This window comes from Cervus elaphus, chromosome 15 (genome assembly GCF_910594005.1).
Source record: "Cervus elaphus chromosome 15, mCerEla1.1, whole genome shotgun sequence".
Taxonomy (NCBI): Eukaryota; Metazoa; Chordata; class Mammalia; order Artiodactyla; family Cervidae; genus Cervus; species Cervus elaphus.
In genome coordinates, this window is record NC_057829.1 from 57259474 (window position 1) to 57282835 (window position 23362).

Below are 23362 nucleotides of genomic sequence, written 5' to 3' on the forward strand. Positions count from 1 at the left end.
AGACCCAGACATATTTAAAATTAGACCTGATCCATTACTAACTTTTAAATGGATGACCTATAAACCTGAACAGGTAAATGATTGGGCTAATAGACTATAAATCAAAACCTCCCTTCTGTGGAATCCATCCACCCACTCCCAAAACCATAGGCGGAAATGAAGCTTACCTTTGGCTCTCCTGAATGTGGAGGAGGTGCCCAGAGAGAAAATGTCTGGAATCAGAACCATCCCACAAACACCCTTTCTTCCCCATTCAAGGCAGAGGTTAGTTAAGACAGAATTTCAAGCCAGTGGTGGTATGAGTTTTTGCTGTCTCACTATAAGACCACATAACCCCTCAACACTATTCATGTTACTTGATCTAAAAACTAACGTCTCAGGGAACCAACTACCCCATGGCTCTTCAGTTACAGGACCAGTGTATCTCACTTCATGCATCAGAGAGATCATAAACCTGGGTATAAACAAAATCCTATCAATGAATCTTCTGTTTTGTTCAGTTCAGTCACTCAGTCATGTCTGACTGTTTGCAACCCCACAGACTGCAGCACTCCAGGCTTCCCTGTCCATCACCAGCTCCCGGAGCTTACTCAAACTGATGTCCATCGAGTTGGTGGTGCCATCCAACAATCTCATCCTTTGTCATCCCCTTCTCCTCCCGCCTTCAATCTTTCCCAGCATCAGGGTCTTTTTAGTGAGACAGCTCTTTGCATCAGGTGGCCAAAGTATTGGAGCTTCAGCATGAGCATCACTCCTTCCAGTGTACATTCAGGGTTGATTTCCTTTAGGATTGACTGGTTTGATCTCCCTGCAGTCTAAGGGACTCTCAAGAGTCTTCTCCAGCACCACAATTTGAAAGCATCAATTCTTTAGCGCTCAGCCTTCTGTATGGTCCAACTCTCACATCTGTTCATGACTACTAGAAAATGACTATACGGACCTTTGTCAGCAAAGTGATGTCTCTGTTTTTTAATACATGGTGTCTAGGTTTGTCATAGCTTTCCTTACAAGGAGCAAGTTTTGGTACATACATATCAATGGTTGTTCATTCCAAAAGTGACAAGGTTAGCTATGAACAATTAATTTTATGAAGGTTTAAGCAAATGAACAAAACCTCCATTTTATACCTCTTGCCTCAGGGAACTACAGGTTTCTTAACAGTTGTAGTTTGGGGACTGAGGGTGTTATAAGCATCCTTCTTTCAACAGGTAGCTTTCAGGTTGTTAGAAAATGTGAGATAGATGCCACTGTACAAAACTATTCCTAACAACCACTCTCATTTTGAAAGTGTGATATGCTTTACAAACTGCTCACTGAAGCTTTCCATTCTCCCTAAGTGGCAGGTCACAGCAGCTGTTCATGGCTATTCTCTTCAATTCCAGATGAGGAAACAAAAGCTCAGTGACTAAGTGACTTGCCCAAGGGGATTCACACAACTCATCTGTGGAAAGCTGGAACTGTAAAGAGGATGCGTGGGAAGAGGAGGAGCAGGTGATGCTTAAGGAAATCCTAAGGAGTTTTCTTCCCCAGCTCCCAGTTACCACCCACTCAGCCCCTCCCTGACCCCATTCTCCTCCCTTAAAATCCAAATAATAAAAACAAGGAAATAAAAATTAAAACAGATCAAAATAATGCTTTAAGGAAATTTTTCAGTTTTTCACTCATTCCTCCCTGTATAAAACAGAGATAGGTAGTGGTGGGAGCCTGAAAGAATGGTTCCAATCTGTCAAAGTGGTCTCTGGGCTGAGAACTATGTTATCTATTTTGCTAATGAAAAATAAAATAGAAGATATATGGTGGGCTTAAATGTACAGCAGGTTTAAATAGAGCTGTCTCTCTGTATAGAACTGTCTCATGGATGAAAGGGAATATGAAAATAATATTACAGTAGATGTGGTAAGGTTATGGGTGACTTATGTTTCAGAAGCGTACATTCAGCCACGGGAATGGGGAAAAAAGGAGAAAATCATGTAATCATCTTGGTAGAAGCAGAAAAAGTTTCCAATAGCCATTCACGTATTTTTTTTAAAAACATCAGCAAACTAGAAATAGAAGAGAATCCCTTCATCTAAAAAAAAATCAACAAAAACTACAGTAATTATACTCAATGGTGAAATAATGTATTCATTTACCATCCCTGCAATAAGATGCCACTATCACCTCATCTATTAAACACTGTACCGGTAATTATGACCAGTCTGATAATGCAAGGGGGGAGAAAAAAGATGAGAAAGAAAGGGGCAAAAAAACTAACATTATAGGTGACATAGTCGAGCACACAGAAAATCCCAAGAACCTACTGACAACTTCCTTTTCTGGGTAGGATATAATAGGTCACGGCAAACTGATTCAGCTTCAGCAACTAGAAAAAGCCACAAAAACTACAAAATCGTATTTCCAAAGATGTTGGAGAGTTGTGGAAGCAGTGAGGATTGGCTAAACTGCAGTGCCAGAGGGGAGGGCCCTCTGAGGTAACCATAGCATCTTCACCTGCTTTCTTCTCTGGAGGTATCTGCTCATTTTGAGTGCAGTCTAAAGATCATGCTTGACTCAAGAAGAAGGACTCTACTTGGGGAAGAGAAACAAACGAGGTTTTGGGCCGTGCATGAGCTTGGTTTGACAGATTAAAGCCTCCAGATGCCTCAAATTTACAGCTGATTTTTGCCACAGGAAATATTCTAAGATAACATTACATACCAATGAGAATGGCTAAAATGAAGAGAGTTAAAAAATACCAGTGACAGAGAAGTCAGAGGGTAACCCAAACTCTCATACACTACCAGTGGGGATGCAAATTGACATAACCATTTTCAAAGAATGGTGTAGTATACACTGACAATATGACCTAACAATTGATGTATTCGATATATGCCCCCAAAGAAATGCATTTATATGTTCATGGCAATACTATCTATAAGAGCCAAAACTAGAAAGATCAAATGTCCATCACGATGAACAGATAAACTGTGGTATGTTCACACAATACAATAGCATACAACAATGAAAACGAATAATCTAGAATGAAGAACAAAAAAATAAGAATGAATCTCACTAATGTAAGGTTGGGCTTCCCCGATGGCACAGTGGTAAAGAGTCCACCTGCCAATGCAGGAGACACAGGAGACATGGATTCTATTCCTGGGTTGGGAATGCTGGAGAAGCAAATGGTAACCTACCCCAGTATTCCTGCCTGGAAAATCCCATGCACAGAGGAGCCTGGCAGGCTACATACAGTCCACGGGGTTGTAAAAGTCAGAAGCAACTGAGCACACAATGCAAGGCTGAGTGAATGTAGTTAGATGCTAAGGAGTAAATACTTTTTTCTCCCACTTAAAGTGCAAGAAGTAACATCAAGCTATGCCTTTATGTCAGGGTGATAGCTGCCCTTGCGGGTAAGGGGTAGTGAATAGAAGAAAAAATGAGCGGGGCTTCAGAGATGCTGATCATGTTGGTTATACATGTATATTCAGTTTGTTAAAATTCATCAAGCTGAACACTTCTGATATATTTCAATTAAAAGCTAAAACAGGGTTTTTTAAAATATCATAAAACAGTAAAATAAAAGAGAAGGGAGATACATGAATCACTCAAGGCTAGAAAGATCACCAAAAGTCACCTTGGAAATAGTACCACTTGGAGACTGAAAAGTAGCTAGCCATATCGAACAGGTGCTAAACTAAGAAGGCTCATAAGAAAAAATAGTATTGAACTATTAACAATTGAACAATTAACTATGTTTAATTGTAACATAATAATTACCTGAACCTTCTCAGGTGTGTCCTGAGACAATTATTTCTGTTGATGTCATCGAGGCCACAACAACTAGGAGATCCAGGTAAAGCACAACATCAGTTAACAGAGTCAACAATAAAATGTATTAAACTTTTTAATAAATCCTTACTCACTATGTCTGCTTTGAAAGCAAGCTTTCGGTAATTACTTTAGACCCCAGAGAAGATTTTAAAATAAAACTTGACACTCCCAATAATGAATAATAACAAGCAATAAGTGCAATCCAAATAAAAGCAAAATGATTAAACTTTGAATAAATAAATTCTCCTATCAATAATTTTCAACACTTATATTGAACAACAACCTTGAATGCTGGATTTGAAGTAGAGGGGTTCTTTAATTTAAAACAAACAGAAATGGATACTATATAAAGCGAACATTTTACGTATTTTATGTAAATTTTACGTATGGATCATCCTCCTCCATGATCTCAGAACTGCAAGGATGGCTCAGAGATCCCTACATGTTCTCTGAAGATTACTTCACATCAATCTAGGAAGAGTTATAACCTGTAACTAACTCTCTCAAGACAGCCCTCCGAAGAAAGCAAACTACACTCACATTCTACACAGAGTGGTGTATCTCAGGGGCACTCAGTTCCACCAAGATGTGCACCCTGAATCTGAGAGAAAAAGAGTCCCACCTTCTTCAGATAATGTTGGTTCAGAAAGCTTCACCTGTCCTCTGCCTTTGTATGATTCTCTATGCTTAATACTGACTCAGTGACCACTTCCAGACAGTGTTCAGTAATTCTATACCCTCACCTTTACCAAATGACCCCTTTGCTGCTCAGATCCTGGATCCGACTGAATTTTTTTGGTCAAACAGGGCTTCGGGGCCTCATCTGGTACTGCCAGTCAAGGGTCATGTGAAATGTTCATGTGGGTGCACTGACTTGACAGAGGCCCCTACAGCTGCATCAGCCTTGGACAGCCTTACAGCTTTTCTCCTGTACAACAGATACAAACAAACTACTCTCAGGCAGTGTCTGGTACATGGTAGACACCCAAAATTGTAACCTTATAATCACCATTATTGTTTTCCTAGGGTGGTAAGAAGCAAATAGACCACCATATTATTATTATTAACATTCTTAACAGATGTTCATGCTAATTCCAGTTGTATACTGTCATCTCCCTGACAGCCTGGTAATAGGATGTCACTTTATAAGACCACAGAAAAACAGGTAAATAATTATCCCTTTATAATCACTATAGGCGGGCCACTGTTTATAATCAGTGGTTCTCAACAGAACCACTTGCTCACCAAGGAGACATTTGGCAATGTGTCATAACTGAACTGTCACAGTGGAAGGGTACAATTGGCAACTAGTGAATAGATCCAGGGATGCTGCTAAGTATTCTACAATGTACAGCATAATGCTCATGTTGAAATTATCTGGCCCAAAATGTCAACAGTGCTAAGGATGAAAGACCCAAGTTTATAGTTCTGACTTGAACATCCAAAAACAATGTGTAACTGCAACCAATTTAATCCACTTAAAACCAGGAGACAACCTCATCAAAACACAAAAAGCTCTATGCATTAAACTCTCACGTATTTATTTTTAAAGGTCTAATCAGAAAAGGCTTAAATGAAGAGAGGGGGAAAACTGATTATGCAGGACAAAGAGAGGAGTCTGTAGAAACCTTGTCCTTGAGTGAGCAAAACAGTGTACAAGTAATTCAGTTCAGTTCAGTCACTCAGTTGTGTCTGACTCTTTGTGAACCCATGGACTGTAGCACACCAGGCTTCCCTGTCCATCACCAACTCCCAGAGCTTACTCCAACTCATGTCCATTGAGTCAGTGATGCCATGCAACCATCTCATCCTCTGTCATCCCTTTCCCGTCCCATCTTCAATCTTTCCCAGCATCAGGGTCTTTTCTAATGAGTCAGTTCTTTGCATCATGTGGCCAAAGTATTGGAGTTTCAGCTTTAGCATCAGTCCCTCCAATGAATATTCAGGGTTGATTTCCTGTAAGATGGACTGGTTGGATCTCCTTGCAGTCCAAGGGACTCTCAAGAGTCTTCTCCAACACCGCAGTTCAAAAGCATCAATTCTTCGGCACTCAGTTTCTTTATAGTCCAACTCTCACATCCATACATGACTACTGGAAAAATCATAGCTTTGACTAGACGGACCTTTGTTGGCAAAGTAATTCTGCTTTTTCACATGCTGTCGAGGTTGGTCATAGCTTTTCTTCCAAGGAGCAAGTGTCTTTTAATTTCATGGCTGCAGTCATCATCTGCAGTGATTTTGGAGCCCCCCAAAATAGAGTCTCTCACTGTTCCCATTGTTTCCCCATCTATTGCTATGAAGTGATGGGACCGGATGCCATGATCTTGGTTTTCTGAATGTTGAGCTTTAAGCCAACTTTTTCACTCTCTTTCACTTTCATCAAGAGGCTCTTTAGTTCTTCTTCACTTTCTGCCATAAGGGTGGTGTCATCTGCCTATCTGACGTTATTGATATTTCTCCTGGCAATCTTGATTCCAGCTTGTGCTTCATCCAGCCCAGCATTTCGCATGATGTACTCTGCACAGAAGTTAAATAAGCAGGGTGACAATACACAGTCTTGATGTTCTGTTTTCCCAACTTGAACCCCATGAACAGCGTGAAAAGGCACAAGTAATAGGATCTGCCTTAAAAGGAGCACAGCCAGGGCACTGGGACAGTCTCTTCCTGATGCTCAGTCAATATTTTATACAGTACAAATTCTTTATGGGAATTATACCTTCAACAAACCCCTTAGGTAGATCCCATTATTCCCATTATTTGGCTAGGGCCACACAGTCATTAAATAAAAAGACCAAGATTCAAACCTAAGTCTTTAGACATCAAAACATCATGTTCTTCTCAACCACTCCATTAAGTTAAAAAGCTTAACTTATGTACAGTGACTAAATCCCTGGAATGATACCCACAGAAATGTTCAGTAAGGTTATCTATGGATGTGCTTAGTCTCAGTCATGTCCGACTCTGCAACCCCATGGACTGTAGCCTGCCAGGCTCCTCTACCCATGGGGATTCTCCAGGCAAGAATACTGGATTGGGACGCCATGCCCTCCTCGAGGGGACCTTCCCAAACCAAGGATTGAACCGTCTCCTGCACTGCAGGTGGATTCTTTACCATCTGAACTACCAGGAAAGTCCTATCTCTGAATAGTAGACTATTAAGTCATCTTTATTCTTTGTATTAAACCCTTTTCAGCTCAGCACAGAAAGAATCTTTGAAGAGATAAAACTCAGTGGACTTGAACGGGCTTGCAGTTGTTGTTCAGTCGTTAAGTCATGTCTGACCCTTTGTGACCCCATGGACTATAGCCCAGCAGGCTCCCCTGTCTATCTCCTGGAGTCTGATCAAATTCATGTCCACTGAATCAATGATGCTATCTAACCATCTTATCCTCTGTCACTCCTCATTTTGCCTTCAATCTTTTCCAGCATCAAAGCCTTTTCCAGTGAGTCGACTCTTCACATCAGGTGGCCAAAGTATTGGAGCTTCAGCTTCAGCATCAGTCCTTCCAATGAATATTCAGGGTTGACTTCCTGTAGGATTGCCTGGTTTGATCCTGCAGCCCAAGGGACTCTCAAGAGTCTTCTCTGGCACCACAATTCGAAAGCATCAATTCTTCGGTGCTCAGCCTTTTTTATGGCCCAGCCCTCACATCCACACATGACTACTGGAAAAACCATAGCTTTGACAATATGGATCTTTGTCTGCAAAGTGATATCTCTGTTTTTTAATACACTGATTCTATTTAGATACAGACTTTAAAAAAAAAAAAAAAAAAAAACTTCTCCCTCAAGCCCCATCTAGGTGGCTGCCTACAACTTTGAAATTATAGCCCTGCTGTTGCATTCAAAAATAAAATAAATACATAACACTTCTGCTCTTCATAGCAACAGTGGCATTGTTATTGTCATTAGTTCGCATTAACTGAACTATATGATGAAGACATACACACTACATGCATTTCCTCATTTCATTCTCACCAAAAACTTGTGAGATAACTATTATTATTGTCCTCATTCTGCTGCTGAGGAAAAGCGCTTGAATAGGGCAATAATGATTACCAGGTCACAAAGAGGTAAATGGCAGAGTTCAGGTCTTGTGGTTCCAGAATCCCAAAAGCAATGCAAGCCAAAGAATAATTATCTATTTTCTCGCCCAGTGCCCAAAGGATCTGTATCAGAATGGACTCTTTCACAATACCATGACCAGTCTATAAAAACAATGTTCAAATATTCAAGGCTAAATATTCAAAACGAGTAAACCCACTTTGTGTTGCCTCAGCAGGCAAAACTAAGTCTAATGGTGGAAGGCGTAAGGACAGTCACTGATGCTTATGTAACTAATGAACAGTTAAAATATAGTCTTCACTGACCAGGTCCTGTTAGAAGCACCTGATCACCAAGTATTAAAGTAGAGGCTTGAACACTACTCATAATGTGAATAATTATGAATTCATAATTCTTAACTATTCTTAAACTATTTTTTAAAAATATGCTTTCCTCTACTGAAATCTTATAGATTTCATAAATTCATAAAACAAAACTATTCTGGTTCAAGAGGAGCAGAGAAGTCAAGAGTCTCCGTCTCAGGGCCCCTTAGTGGCAGTGATAATATCAAGAATTCCCAAGACTCTGACAAGTACAGTTTACAGAATCTCAACATGAATGAATCTTGAAGACGTTATGTTAAGTGAAGCAAACTAGTCACAAAAGGACAAAGACTGTCTGATTCCACTTACATGTGATATCTAAGGTAGTCAGAGACAGAGACAGAAGGTAGAATCATGGTCACCAGGGGCTGAGGGGAAGGGGGAACTGGGAGTTTGTTGGATAGAGTTTCAGTTTGGGAAAATGAAAAAGTTCTGGAGATGGAGGGTTGTGATGGTTGCAAACAAAGTAATCAGACTGATGTGATACAGTTAGTGCCACTGAACTGCACACTTAAAAATGGTTAAAATGGTAAGTCATAAAAATATATATATACATTTTGCAATAAAAACAATAAAAATAAGCCATTAAAAAAAATAAGCCATTAAATCAGTCAATGTGAATGCGCAAAATAATAATACTAAATAAAATAAAAATACGAGAGAAACTAGCTGTATAAAAAATTAACATAATTATACTGAAGAGGGTGGGAAAGAAATAAACTAACAACTAATTGGGAAATAGTATTTTGATTGGATACAATATAGAAAGAACTGTATGTAAATGTTATGATATAGTTATCAAAAGTGTTTCCTACAGAGGTATGGGTTAAGAAAGTACCTTATATGTATACCAGAACTGATCAAATAAGTAAACAAATTGTAGATAATGAAATTCAGTATACTCAGTGTCAGAAGAAGAAATTCTAAATAAGGAAAAAGAAAAGACTAAAATAAGCTTTGTAATACTAAATTAGAATCAGAGATACCAACACAAACTCATGACTTAGGATACATACAGATTTAGAAATATAAATACGTGTATGTATGGGGATAGCTAGACCATCCACTAAAAGCAATAACACCCAGCGACTGTAACTACATCTAATGCCCAGATCGTGATCCTTAGACATCATTTTCCAACAAAAGGAAACAAGTGGTTGACCTCAGGGCTAGGGCAAAGAAAATACAAGATGAGCCTGAAACATCTTGTGGAACCAGAAGTAAAGAAGTTTTCTAAAAAGGATGGGACCTTATTGAAAGTATACAGTAGCCAACCCAAAGATGCTCCTAATGGTCAAAGCTAGAACAATTTGTGTAACAAATAATGGCAGCAGTGAATTTTAACCAATAGAATAAAATAAATATCTGTGAATCCATACTGATAAAAATGAATAAGTGAACAAATGAGGGAGAAAGTTCTTTCTCACAGAATTTTAATTAATAAATAAAGAGGGAAATAATCACCATTAAGTACAGTAATAAGTGTTGCAAAGATCCACCGGTGGATGCTAAAAGTGGCTGCACCAATTTAATTTCCACCAACAGTGTACGAGGGTTCTTTTCTCCACATCCTAACATTTTTTATTTGTTGTCTTTTCGATAATAGTCATCTTGACAGATCTGAGGTGCTAGCTCATTGTAGTTCTGATTTGCATTCCTGGTGATTAGTGACAATCAGCATCTTTTCATGTGCTTGTTGGCCATCTTTATGTCTTCTTTGGAAAAGTATTAGATTCTCTGCCCATTTTTTGATCAGGTTGTATATTCTGATGTTGAATTGTATGAGTTCTTTGTACATTTTGGATACTAATCCCTTATTGGATATAACTAATCCCTTATTGGATATATCGTTTCATTATAAAACTATTTACAATAGCCAAGTTATGAAGTAATCTAAGTGCACATCAATAGATGAATAAAGAAGATATGAGAGATAAATGTATACATGTGTGTATATCCCACACAATGGAATATCACTCAACTATATAAAAAAGAATGAAATCTTGTCATTTGCAACAACATAGGTGGACCTAGACAGTATTACGTTAAGTAAAATAAGTCAGAGAGAAAGACAAATACTACTATATGATTTGATTCGTATGTGGAATCTTAAAAACACAACAAATGAACAACCAGAAACAGAATCACAGATATAGAGAACAAATAGGCGGTTGCCAGAGGGGAGTGGGTCGGTGGGGAAAAGAGAGATAAGTGAGGGAGATTAAGAGGCACAAATTCCCAGTTGTAAAATAAATGAGTCATGGATATGTAATGTACAGTGTGGGGAATATATTCAATAAGTATGTACTATCTTTGTATGATGAGAGATGGTAACCACTTACTGTGATGATCATTTAAAATGTATAGAAATATCAATTTATAATATTGTGTAACAGCAACAGTGTTGGAGATCAATTACATTTCAAAAACAAACAAACTCATAGATAAAGAGATCAGATTTGTGGTAACTATAGGCAGAGGGATGGGGGAAGGGGGAATTGTATAAAGATAGTCAAAAAGTACACATATCTATTATGAGAAAAATAGGTACTAGGAATATAATTTACAGCATGATAAATATAATTAACACTGTTCTATGCTACACATTGACATCACCAGATGGTCAACATTGAAATCAGACTGATTATATCCTTTGCAGCCAAGATGGAGAAGCTCTATACAGTCAGCAAAAATAAGACTAGGAGCGGACTGTGGCTCACAGCATAAATTCCTTATTGCCAAATTCAGACTTAAATTGAAGAAACTGGGGAAAACCACTAGTCCATTCAGGTATGACCTAAATCAAATCCCTTATGACTATACAGTGGAAGTGAGAAATAGATTTAAGGGACTAGATCTGATAGACAGAGTGCCTGATGAACGATGGACGGAGGTTCGTGACATTGTACAGGAGACAGGGAGCAAGACCATCCCCAAGAAAAAGAAACAAAAAAGCAAAATGGCTGTCTGAGGAAGCCTTACAAATAGCTGTGAAAAGAAGAGAAGTGAAAAGCAAAGGAGAAAAGGAAAAATATACCCATTTGAATGCAGAGTTCCAGAGAATAGCAAGGAGAGATAAGAAAGCCTTCCTCAGCGATCAATGCAAAGAAACAGAGGATAACAATATAATGGGAAAGACTAGAGATCTCTTCAAGAAAATGAGAGATCCAAGGGAAAATTTCATGCAAAGATGGGCTCGATAAAGGACAGAAATGGTATGGACCTAACAGAAGCAGAAGATATTAAGAAGAGGTGACAAAAAAAAAAAAAAAGAAGAGGTGACAAGAATACACAGAAGAACTGCACAAAAAAAGATCTTCACGACCCAGATAATCACGAAGGTGTGATCACTCACACTCACTTAGAGCCGGACATCCTGGAATGTGAAGTCAGGTGGGCCTTAGGAAGCATAACTACGAACAAAGCTAGTGGAGGTGATGGAATTCCAGTTGAGCTATTTCAAATCCTGAAAGATGATGCTCTGAAAGTGCTGCACTCAATATGTCAGCAAATTTGGAAAACTCAGCAGTGGCCACAGGACTGGAAAAGGTCAGTTTTCATTCCAATCCCAAAGAAAGGCAATGCCAAAGAATGCTCAAACTACCGCACAACTGCACTCATCTCACACGCGAGTAAGGTAATGCTCAAAATTCTCCAAGCCAGGCTTCAGCAATACGTGAACCATGAACTTCCAGATGTTCAAGCTGGTTTTAGAAAAGGCAGAGGAACCAGAGATCAAATTGCCATCTGTTGGGTCATCGAAAAAGAGAGTTCCAGAAAAACATCTATTTCTGCTTTACTGACTATGTCAAAGCCTTTGACTGTGTGGATCACAAAAAAACTGTGGAAAATTCTGAAAGAGATGGGAATACCAGACCACCTGACCTGCCTTTTGAGAAACCTGTATGCAGGTCAGGAAGCAACAGTTAGAACTGGACATGGAACAACAGACTGGTTCCAAACAGGAAAAGGAGTACATCAAGTACATATTGTCACCCTGCTTATTTAACTTTATATGCAGAGTACATCATGAGAAACGCTGGGCTGGAGGAAGCACAAGCTGGAATCAAGATTGCTGGGAGAAATATCAATAACCTCAGATATGCAGATGACACCACCCTTATGGCAGAAAGTGAAGAACAACTAAAGAGCCTCTTGATGAAACTGAAAGAGAGAGTGAAAAAGCCGGCTTAAAGCTCAGCATTCAGAAAACTAAGATCATGGCATCCGGTCCCATCACTTCATGGCAAATAGATGGGGAAACAGTGTAAACAGTGGCTCACTTTATTTTTCTGGGCTCCAAAATCACTGTGGAGGCTGACTGCAGCCATGAAATTAAAAAGACGCTTGCTCCTTGGAAGGAAAGTTATGACCAACCTAGACAGCAAGTTAAAAAGCAGAGACATTACTTTGTCAACAAAGGTCCATCTAGTCAAGGCTATGGTTTTTCAAGTGGTCATGCATGGATGTGAGAGCTGGACTATAAAGAAAGCTGAGCACAGAAGAATTGATGTTTTTGAACTGTGGTGTTGGAGAAGACTCTTAAGAGTTCCTTGGACTGCAAGGAGATCCAACCAGTCCTTCCTAAAGGAGATCAGACCTGGGTGTTCATTGGAGGGACTGATGTTGAAGCTGAAACTCCAATACTTTGGCCACCTGATGCAGAGAGCTGACTCATTGGAAAAGACCCTGATGCTGGGAAAGATTAAGGGCAGGAAGAGAAGGGGACGACAAAGGATGAGATGGTTGGATGGCATGACCGACAGAATGGACATGTGTTTGGGTGGACTCCTGGAGTTGGTGATGGACAGGGAGGCCTGGCATGCTGCGGTTCATGGGGTCGCAAAGAGTTGGACATGACTGAGCAACTGAACTGAACTGAATGCTATATGCGAAAGTTCTACGAGTAAACTCTAAGCATTCACATCACAAAGAAAAATATTCTTTTCTATTTCTTTAATCTTGTATTTATATGAAATGATGGATGTTCAGTAAACTTACTGTAGTAATCATTTCAGGATATATGTAAGTCAAATCATTATGCTCTATACCTAAGACTTAAACCATGCTGTATGTCAATTATATCTCAATAAAGCTGAAAAAATAAATAAATATAGTGGAAGTCTGAGAAGAACAACTGAAAAAAAGGAGAAACAAGCAAAAGTTTTAGGTCTTTTTTTGTCAAAGTTCCACAAAGGGTCTCTTCAAAAATTTGTTGCTTTAACCATTTGCTAAATAATCTGTAAAATCATTTCACTCTCAAGTATTCAGAATTCTACAACTCTAGCTCCAGATGGAAGAGTGAAAGCCATTCAGATCCTCTCTCTCATCTCTGTAGATTTATTTTACAGATATGCAGATTCATACTAAAACTCAGGTCTATGCTTTTCAGTTTAGGAAATCACTAGATATTTTAAAAAGTTATCTTGTACATGCTTTCTTTCTCAAGTAGTTACTAGAATGCATGTTTCAAATACTCCAGGTATCTTTTGAATGAAGGAGCAAACCAAGATAGAACAAAATATGAGATTCAGGAAATAGATTTGGTACAGGACAGAAACAAAAGGGAAATTCCAGGCAACCACTTTGCTGCAGGCCTGGAGCAAAACTAGGCCAGACTGCAGCTGAAGGGAAAGCGTCTGGAAGGAAAGACTCCAAGGGGAAAACATGCAATCAATAGATCATTTAATAAGTTTTGTCATGTGGGAAATTGTACTAAGTGGCTGTGGGAGCAACTGGGAAGCAGAAATATAAGTAACCAAAAAATGACAAAAGGCAAAGACAAAAAATATGAACAAGAAAAAGAATGTAATCAGATTACACTATTTAGCCCAGTAGTGAATATTATTTGCCAAGTCATAATAATGTAAATACAGAAGACTACTATATCCAAAATTTGTGATATAACTTGTCAGAAGGATGGATAAGAGAAGAGAGTTAAATCTTGATTTAGGGAATTCCCTGGCGGTCCAGTGGTTAGGACTCTGCGCTTTCACTGCCAAGGGTCCAAGTTCAATCTCTGGTTGGGGAACTAAGATCCCACAAGCTTCAAGGTAAGGCCAAAAAAAAAAATTAAATCTCCATCTATTGTAAAAACAAATCAACAGATAATTTCTAAAATGAAGAAATCAAAGAGTAACAGTATTAGCATATTATTTGAAAATATTAAAATAAATTTCAAAATAAAAAGCTTAAAGAGTTGAATGTGGTTGCCTATGGGGAGCAGAAATTAAGGGACGGGGTAAGAGAAAGGAACTGCTGTTTTTGCTGTAAACCTTTTAGTACTACTGAACTCTTAAAAACTGCCTGTATTACTTCGATAAATACAAATTTTTTAAACTAGCTATGTATTAAATAGATCCGTTATGTTTTTCCTTAAAAGGCAGGATGTTTGATGTTTAACAACATGCAGGTAGCACGTCATGTATTCTTAAAAAAAAAAAAAAACAAAAAATCACCAGTTCAAGTACTGAATCCAGAATCTCATTCCTTAAGAAAATCAGCTATACACCAGGCTTGCCCCACAAGCCATTTTCTTTTGTAGACAGAAAAAACAAACAAACAAACAAACGAGTTGCAGAGCCCATTATGGCAGCCACTGAATTGTTGGATATTTTTTATCCAGTTACTATTGCAAGTGAACTTGGATTTCTGTGACAGAAACCTCCAAAATAAGAAGTATTATCTGTGAAGCAACTATACTTCAACAAAAATTTTAAAAATAAAACAAATACATACAGAAAAAGGCATTATTACCTTCCTCATAAACTGATCTTGATTGAGACTTTATTGTTATACTACAAAGGAAACTAGAGATACTTAAACAATTAAAACAAGAGCACCAATTGATTACAAATGTTGATACATATCAGATGAGTTGTCAAAGGAATATTATTTATTATATATCACTTCATAAAACAATACAATCTCTACTGCCAGCAATTCAATTATACCAGCATCATGATTTCAAATGATTATGAGAACCTGCTTATTCTCAGATCCAAGGCACAGCTAGAGAGCAAGGCAAAATTCCTTCTGAGGTTCTAACAGAGATTAGAGATTTTATCAACATGAGGTCTCAGATTCATGGAGTTAGCAGGAACTTTAAAGATGATCAGTCCAGCAACCCACAATCACACAGCCAAGCTCGTGGCAAACCAAGACTAGAATCCAGCTGAACCGAGCCTTTGTAGGGAGAGCTCTTTTCCACCACACTGTGCTGTCTCATGTCCTATCCCTTTTGAAGCCACTTTGTCCCTATGAATAACTCAGACCAGGAAGAAATCTTGGAAATACACTACAGCCTCTAATTTCTTTATAATAAGAAACACACACACACACACACAAATACTAGTTACTGGCTACATTGACATTTAGAGGACAGAAACAGCGAATTATAAGCAAAAGCTGAATTACATTTATCACTAGGGCTTCCTATTTCCAGGAGCCTAGGTCCCTGTCAAATTCATCCAACAAATAATGAATTCCTACTATGAGCAAGACACAATACTATGTGCCAGGAACACCATTACAGGGGCTCTTGCTCCTTCCGAGCTCCTGGCCCCAGATGTAACTCTATACATCCTAAAATTAAGTAGCTTGTAATGCTGGGCAAAGGATCATTATGATTTTTTTTTAATCTTTATTTTATTTTTTTTGGAAGGGGCCACCCTGTGTGGCATGCAGGATCTTAGTTCCCCAACCAGGTATCAAACCTGTGCCCTCTGCACTGGGAGTGCAGAGTTGTAACCACTAGATCATCAGAGAAGTCCTACATCATGATTTTTCAATTGAACTCTTCCCTGAGCTATCGATCTACAAACTGGATCATCATTTGCCGGGTTTTAGAACTGCTCAGTCTGGTCCGTAGCCCTGAGGGGCCTCAAGTCATTCAACTTCCCCACACAGCCAGCTCTTGAAGTGTCAACCTGCCTGCACTATCATGCTCTGCTGCTGCACGTGACAAACCTGTCCTCTTTAGAACACCAGTCACCCACCCGGCAGCGCTGACATCTCATCTGGCTGGACTTTTCCCACTGCCTACAGCTGAATCATTCCAGAAGAGCTTTTCCTACACTGGTGGTGGTGGTTCTTTAGTTAGTTGCTAAGTCATGTCCGACTCTGCGACCCCATGGACTGTAGCCTGCCAGGTTCCTCTGTCCATGGGATTCTCTAGGCAAGAATACTGGAGTGGGTTGCCATTTCCTTTTCCAGGGGATCTTCCTGACACAACGATCGAACCTGCATCTTCTAGTTGGCAGGCAGAGTCTTTACCGCTGAGCCACCTGGGAAGCCCCACTCAGATGGTGCTAGTGGTAAAGAACCTGCTGCCAGCGCAGGAGATGTAACAGATGCAGGTTCGATCCCTGGGACAGGAAGAAGCCTTGGAAGAGGGTGTAGCAATCCACTCCATTATTCTTGCCTGGAGAATTCCATGGACAGGGGAGCCTGGCGGGCTACAGTTGGAGTCGCAGAGAGTTGGACACAACTGAAGTGACTTAGCATGCATGGTGATCCCTCCTAGCTAATTTCAAAGTTACTCAGGCCCAAGTTGTTAGGCCTCTTTGATTCCTCCATCCCCTCCCATACCCAATCAAAGTTGTTGCATCTTCTTTCACACATATCTTCTGCAGACACTCTCCTTTCCTTGTTATTTGCACTACTTCTTTACCCTTTGTCGATCTCTGCCTGCATTTCAACTGTGCTTCCCAACACAGCCAGATTAATCATCCAAAAACACAGCTTACATATGTCACTCTACTACTCAAAAGGATCTGAAGCTCTCTATTTCCTTTAGGATAAAATCTCATCGTCCCTTGATTATATTGTGAATTGGACAGTATACTTCTGAGCCTCTGCTAATACCATTCCTTCTGTCTAAAATATTCTCTCTCTTTCCCCTCTCTGTTCATCCAAATTTTATATTTCCTTCAAAAACATTTGCTCAAATACCATTTCCTCTGTGAAGCCCACTGTCACCTCACTGGTACACAAGCATTCTGGGCAGGACGACAGTGCAAATAATCTGAGCAAGATGGAGTGAAGCAAGGAAGCCGGTGTGACTGGATGAGGTGAGAGCATTTTGCAAACAAGATCAGAGAGGTATCGAAAGGCCAGACCCCACAGGCCCTTCTTGACCATTAAAAGGACTTTAAATCTGAACAAAATGGGGATCAACTACACACTTTTCTATATTCCCTAGCAAAGATATATGACTTGGCAGAAAGACCATGCTGCCAGTGGTGACAAGAGCAGGCTATATGTAGAATGGCAAGTGCAGAAGCAAGGAAACTGGTTAAGAGGCTATTATAGTAATCCGGGTAAAAGGGTGCAGGCAGTGAGAAGAGTCTGAATATGGATATACAGACTGACTGGATGAGGGACATAGAACAAAAAAGTAGTTAAGGATGATTCCAAGTTGCTGGTCCTAAACAAGTGGAAGAGCAGAGATGTCTTTAACTGAGATAAGGGAGAAGACTGTGGCAGAAGCAGGTGATGAGGTAGAAGATCTGGAGAGAGGTTTGGGGTATGATCAGTTTAGGATGTATATCAGACATCCAAAGGAAAATGTCAAGCAGGAAATTTATTACCTCAATCTGAAATTCAGGGGAGAGGTTCTGGCCTGAGATATATATTTGACAATTGCCCGAATACACATCAGGTCAGTTTCATAAAATTTCTGTGATGATGGGTATGTTCCGTATCTGCACTGCCCCATATGGCAGCCACAAGACACTTATGACTTGAAATGTGGATAGGGTGATTAAGGAACAGAATTGTTCATTTTAGTTAATTTACATTTAAATAAGCACATGTGGTTAGCGGCTACAAATGGGACAAAGCATGTACATGTGACTGGATGAGCATCCTAGTGAATGTAGGTAGAGAGGATTGGGTACTGGGTTAAGCCTACCACATGGATTATTTGTGATAGGAAATTTAAAAAAAAGAAACAACTCAAATCTCCATCAACAACAGAATAGAAAAATAATTAGTGACATATTCACAGAAGATTGTCTTTCAACACTGAACACATAAATCTATGTGAATGAATCTCAGAAACAATGTTAAATGAAAAGAAGTAATTCAGAGAAGAAAATTTTCCATAAAGGTCAAAAGCAGACAACACTAAACAATGCACTGTTTAGGAATATATTAAAATTAATAAAACAATAAAGAAAAATCAAGGAATGATTATCCAAATATAGAATAACATCATCTCTCCATGGGAGGTGAGCACAGAGGGGTTCAAAGTTACTGAAATTTCCTTAACTGGATGGTGAGTACACAGGTATTCATTTTGTTGTTCTTTTTCATCCTATATACTCAGACATGTATAATATTAAATAATTAAAAGAGTATATAAATGAGGCAGTATATGGTTAAATGTCAAATGAATATTTCAAAACATCCTAAAATCATTAAGTTCTGAAAAAGGAAAGATAACTGTGTGACCTCTATAGTGTCTAAAAAGGAGGAGAGATTTAGTCATATAAAGAAAAGAGGGGAAAAAAAAAGAGGGAAGGGCATTCCAGAATGAGAATGAACAGGTCACGTGCAAGAATCAGTAAATTAGTGAGTCTGACTGGAGACGAGTGAAGCTGGGTAGAAAAGTTGGGCTAAAGCCAGCTTATGAGATGCCTAAATGCTGGGTCAGGAAGTTTGGATTTAAAACAAAAAAAGAAGTTTGGACTTCATCTTGAAATAGGGCAGAACCACTGGTGGTGTCTAAACAAGTCAATAGCATGGGAAAAGTGGTGTATTAGTAGGACTAATATGATGATAAGGATCAACTAATAGAGAGACAGGAGGCTGGGAAAAAATCAGTTATAAAACTTGTAGCTGTGAGATGTCACTGAAGATTTAGTATGGCCTGAACTACGATTCTGATGGATGATAAAATCTACTCCAAGAAACTTCAGGATGAAAGATTCGAGAGTCTGATCTTGGGAATAGGCAGTGAAGGGGAAAGAGATTCAAAGATTACTCCAATTTTCAAGCTAAACTAAGGAAATGATAACACCAACATATGCAAAACTAGGAAAATCAACAGAGAAAACCAGTTTTGAAGGAATACCACTGATTCATTCATGGGATAAAAGTCAGGCAGTGTGATAGCTTCCCCTCAGGGAACAGCTCGTGAGTCACACTTCTTTTTAAGTAACATATTCTTAACAGGCAAAGAGAAAATATTTAACACATAGTTCTTTGGGAGGAACAAAAGCTATTATAGCTTTTAACTCTACAAGAATTTTACAAGTACCATTTTAAAAGAATACTATTATAATAATACTGAGTTGTTTTTCAAAATAAACTGAAAGAAGGAACAGAACACAAAAGTAGAGATGTTCAGTAAAATGTCAGAGATGAAGGAGTGAAACTACTCAAACCAATTTGACTGAATGCTCCTTGAGAACAGAATTTATCAACTGTCCCTGCATCCCCACAGCATTGAGCACAGTGAATAATCACTACAGAATATTGATATTTAAGTAAGGCTGACTGAACAGACAGAAAAGAGTGAGGACAAAAACAACCGAATTAGGAATACCCTGCCCAAGCCTCCAGAACCCAACATACCTTAAAGGAGCTAATGCTATGGAAGGAGCGTGCTTTAGCCTTATCATCCTGGCTGAAAGGTAGGCTGAGCCTGTGGTACCTGCTTTAGGAGAGCTAAAATACCAAACAAAAAATGGAAAGGATACCAATTCTCAAGGAAACATATAATGAGTTTCTGCTCCCCACATTACTACCTAATGAGACCATGCCCAACTCTAACCTTTAAGGCAGACAGTAGAACGCAACTTTTAAAGTGTGTGGCTAAAGATATTCAAGGGCATCCTGTCCTTTTAAACTGTTAAAAAGTCATTGTTTTGGTTGAAAGTGGTTTAAAAGTCTGAATCTCAACAGGTAGTCCCACCTGGCACACCACTGTTTCCTAAGCCTGTAGAACAAAGAAATGCAAATAGAGCTACCGGTAAAGTGAGATGATTGATGCTCAGGTGTTTCAAGTGGTTGCCGGTGACTAGGCTATGACTTGCAGGTTCCCCCAGGGTCAGATAATTTGGCAGAGCCCCAACTTATCCAATATGGCTACAAAGGGAAAAATAAGGCTGCTTTCTAAATGAATTAATCTTATACAAATGCCTTAAGACCACCTCTTTCTCAAAAGGTTAGAACAGGAAAGAAATGGCCAAACATTGGCAGTTGTTGTTCAGTCGCTAAGTAGTGTCCGACTCTTTGAGACCCCAAGGACTGCAGCACACCAGGCTTCCCTGTCCTTCACTATCTCCTGGAGTTCGGTCAAAGTCACGTCCATTGAGTCAATGCTGCCATCCAACCATCTCATCCTCCGTTGCTCCCTTCTCCTCCTGCCTTCAATCTTTCCCAGCATCAGGGTCTTTTCCAATGAGTCAGTTCTTTGCATCAGGTGGCCAAAGTATTGGAGCTTCAGCATCAATCCTTCCAATGAATATTCAGGGTTGATTTCCTTTAGGATTGACTGGTTTGATCTGCTTGCTGTCCAAGGGACTCTCAAGAGTCTTCTCGAATACCACAGTTCAGAGGCAGAATAAAATAACAGTTCAGAGCTCATGCTCTGGCACCATACAGACATGGGTTAAATCCCAGTTCTTCCAGTAAACAGCTACATAACCATATCTTTTAACACATTCCTATTATGCAAAGTAGGGCTGGTTACCTTCCTTAAGATTTAAATATATGGTAACTTCAGATGTTAGTATGCTCCTTCCTAAAACTACACCATGACCCCTTTGATTCGACCTGCATTTTCCTTACTAGCCTCAGCCAGTAATTTTTAGTGAAGAACTTTCTAGATGGATGATCTCAATTACTGTGCTTTGAATCTCCAATTTCCCTCTCTGAGAACCACTTTACTTTGAAGTTCATGCCCTGGGCTTCATCAGTGAAAGTGAGGAACAGGAGGAGAAAAAAAAGAAAATCGAATTATAAGTAGAACTTACAAACTTTGTAGTTGTGTAAACTTAAAATTGATGCTTTCTTTAAAAATCACAAATTCTGTACAACCTATTAGCAATAATTTTAAGAAGTGTTCTTAAAAAAAAAACAAAAGAAGTGTTCTTACATGTAGGAGGCCCAGGGAGGTACCCTGCCTATGTTCAGCACCCCCACTTCCCTCTCTCAACTCAGGATCTTTCTGTATGTTGTAGTGGAATCTGTGGTGTAGTGGGAAACAGAAGAGGGAAAAGTTCCACTGATTCTTCATTTGCATTTGGCCTCCTTTAGAACCATTACTACTCTCCTAGTTCAGGCAGGAAAGACTAAGTCCTAACCAGTTCCAACTTCCTTAAAATCCTGCTCACAGCCACCAAATTAAATCCTAAACTAGCAGTCTTCATCAAGATCCCTTCCCACCTCAAAAACTCTTAATGGCTCCCTACCTTTTATTCACTAGAAAGAGCCCAACTCAAATCCAAAGGCCAGGCTAACATCATCCTACTTTTATAGCACAGTACTTGTTTCCTCCTGATTCCCCAAAGGAAATTCTTTAAGGCTCTGACTAATCTGCTCATTGTGCTCCCAACACAGACAAACATGCACACCCAGGAAAGATTACCCATCCCCACGCACCTTTCCTTCAAAGGCCAGCCCAGACCACCCCATCTTTGCCCCACAACCGTGATCCTCAAACACACTGCCCAGTCTTCCGACCCTCTCAAGTACACCCCTTTTTACTAGCTATACTCTCGTGGCATCTCAATCCATTCCAACCACTTTGAAGGCAGGCCACGTTCATTACACAGAGGATCATCACTGTGCCCTGCACTTGGTAGATTCAGGGTATTTTTCAAACCAGAGGAGGAGTTCAAATAGTGTATCTAAGTAGGGCAAGACAATACTGCCCATCTTTGCCAATTCCCCTTTATTCACAGTAAAGGCTATTATTCAGCGTTCGCTACAACGCTGAAAATTTCTAGTGTACACAGAACAGTCATGTGGAGAGAGCACGCCACCGGATGGCGGAAACCTGCGTCCCAATCCTGGTTTTTGCCACAAGCTCTGCATCTGTGGGGAAATCACACAATCTCTCTGGGCCTCGGTGGTCTCAGGTGTAAAGCGGGGGAGCCACTGTAAAGGCTTCCAGGGTGTCTCTCGGCTCCCACAGTCCCCCCACAGGAAAGCCAACACTCGGCTGCTCGCTAAGGCGGAGGCAGGCAAACTTTTACACTTCCCAGGGCTGGCATTTCCAAACGGGAGTGGAAACTCAGTCCGCACAGGAAAGAGCGGGGCTGAGAGGAAGGTGAGAAGCGGTGTCCCCGGACTGTCCGCCTCGGGTTCCTGGCCCCTCACACGCAGACTTCCCCCGAGAGTGGCCCGGCCCGGAGCGGCTGCCGGGAGCGGGCCGAGGTGACTGTCCGCGCCCGTGCCCCGCGCCCCCCGCACTTGTGACACACGCCGGGTGACCCAGGTCACAGCCTCCGTCCGTCCCCACCGCCTGAGGGACGCCCTTCTCTCCCGGGCAAGGCTCCTCGCTGCCGCCCCGCGAGCAGCCCTTCCGGCCCCCGGGCGGCCTCAGCGCGGCCGCCCGGGCCCCAGGCCGCTGGGATCGGCGGCGTGAGGGGAGGCAGCGGCGGCGGCTTTAAGTGCTGAATCACCACTTTGCAACCCGAGCTCCAAACCACCGTGACCCGCGGGCCCCGAGGGCCCGGGCGCTCCGCTCGGCTTACCCACAGAGGCGCTCCGAGGGCGGCAGGCGGGCGCCGAGGACCAAGCGGAAGGTGCTGGGCAGCGCGGGGTGAAGCAGCCACGCTAGCCGGTACCGCATACCCCAGCGGAGCCGCCGGGATCACCGCGAACGCTTCCTTCTTGCGCCGAGCCGGCCTCGCTCACTGCGCATGCTCAGTCTGTTGCGCCGCGCCGCCTCCCGGGAGCCTCCGAGCGGCCGCCTCTCCGGGTTTTCCCTGGAGCCCGACAAGGCGTGGACGGCGGGCGGCCGAGACACCGGCTGGCGGGAGGGACGGAATGTAGCCGGGGGGCTGCGGGAGCCGGGCCACCAGGCTTCCCCGGGCGAAGAGGGACCCTGCTGGGTCACGCCGGGTTCACGCGTGAGGGCGGCTATGTGTATCTGGTCTGTGTTAGCC

The 23362-nt window shown here is 40.9% G+C and overlaps 1 protein-coding gene across 5 annotated transcripts in view; it reads right to left on the reverse strand.

Moving 5' to 3' along the window:
* IDE (insulin degrading enzyme) overlaps positions 1-23150 on the reverse strand; it is a 93262-nt gene extending 70112 nt beyond the window's left edge. Inside the window, exons 1-3 of one of the 5 annotated variants that reach the window (XM_043925170.1) lie at positions 22949-23093; positions 4557-4741; positions 3760-3822 (exon numbers count right to left, since the gene is read on the reverse strand). Coding sequence is in view for 4 of the 5 variants with exons in the window: in XM_043925166.1 (XP_043781101.1) it covers positions 3760-3822; positions 22949-23046 (161 nt within the window). In the remaining variant the exon portion in view is untranslated. Of the gene's footprint in view, positions 1-3759; positions 3823-4556; positions 4742-22948 lie in introns of all 5 variants that reach the window. The other 4 variants (XM_043925166.1, XM_043925165.1, XM_043925169.1 and 1 more) reach the window with 4 other exon arrangements.
* Between the last annotated feature and the right edge of the window lie 212 nt (positions 23151-23362).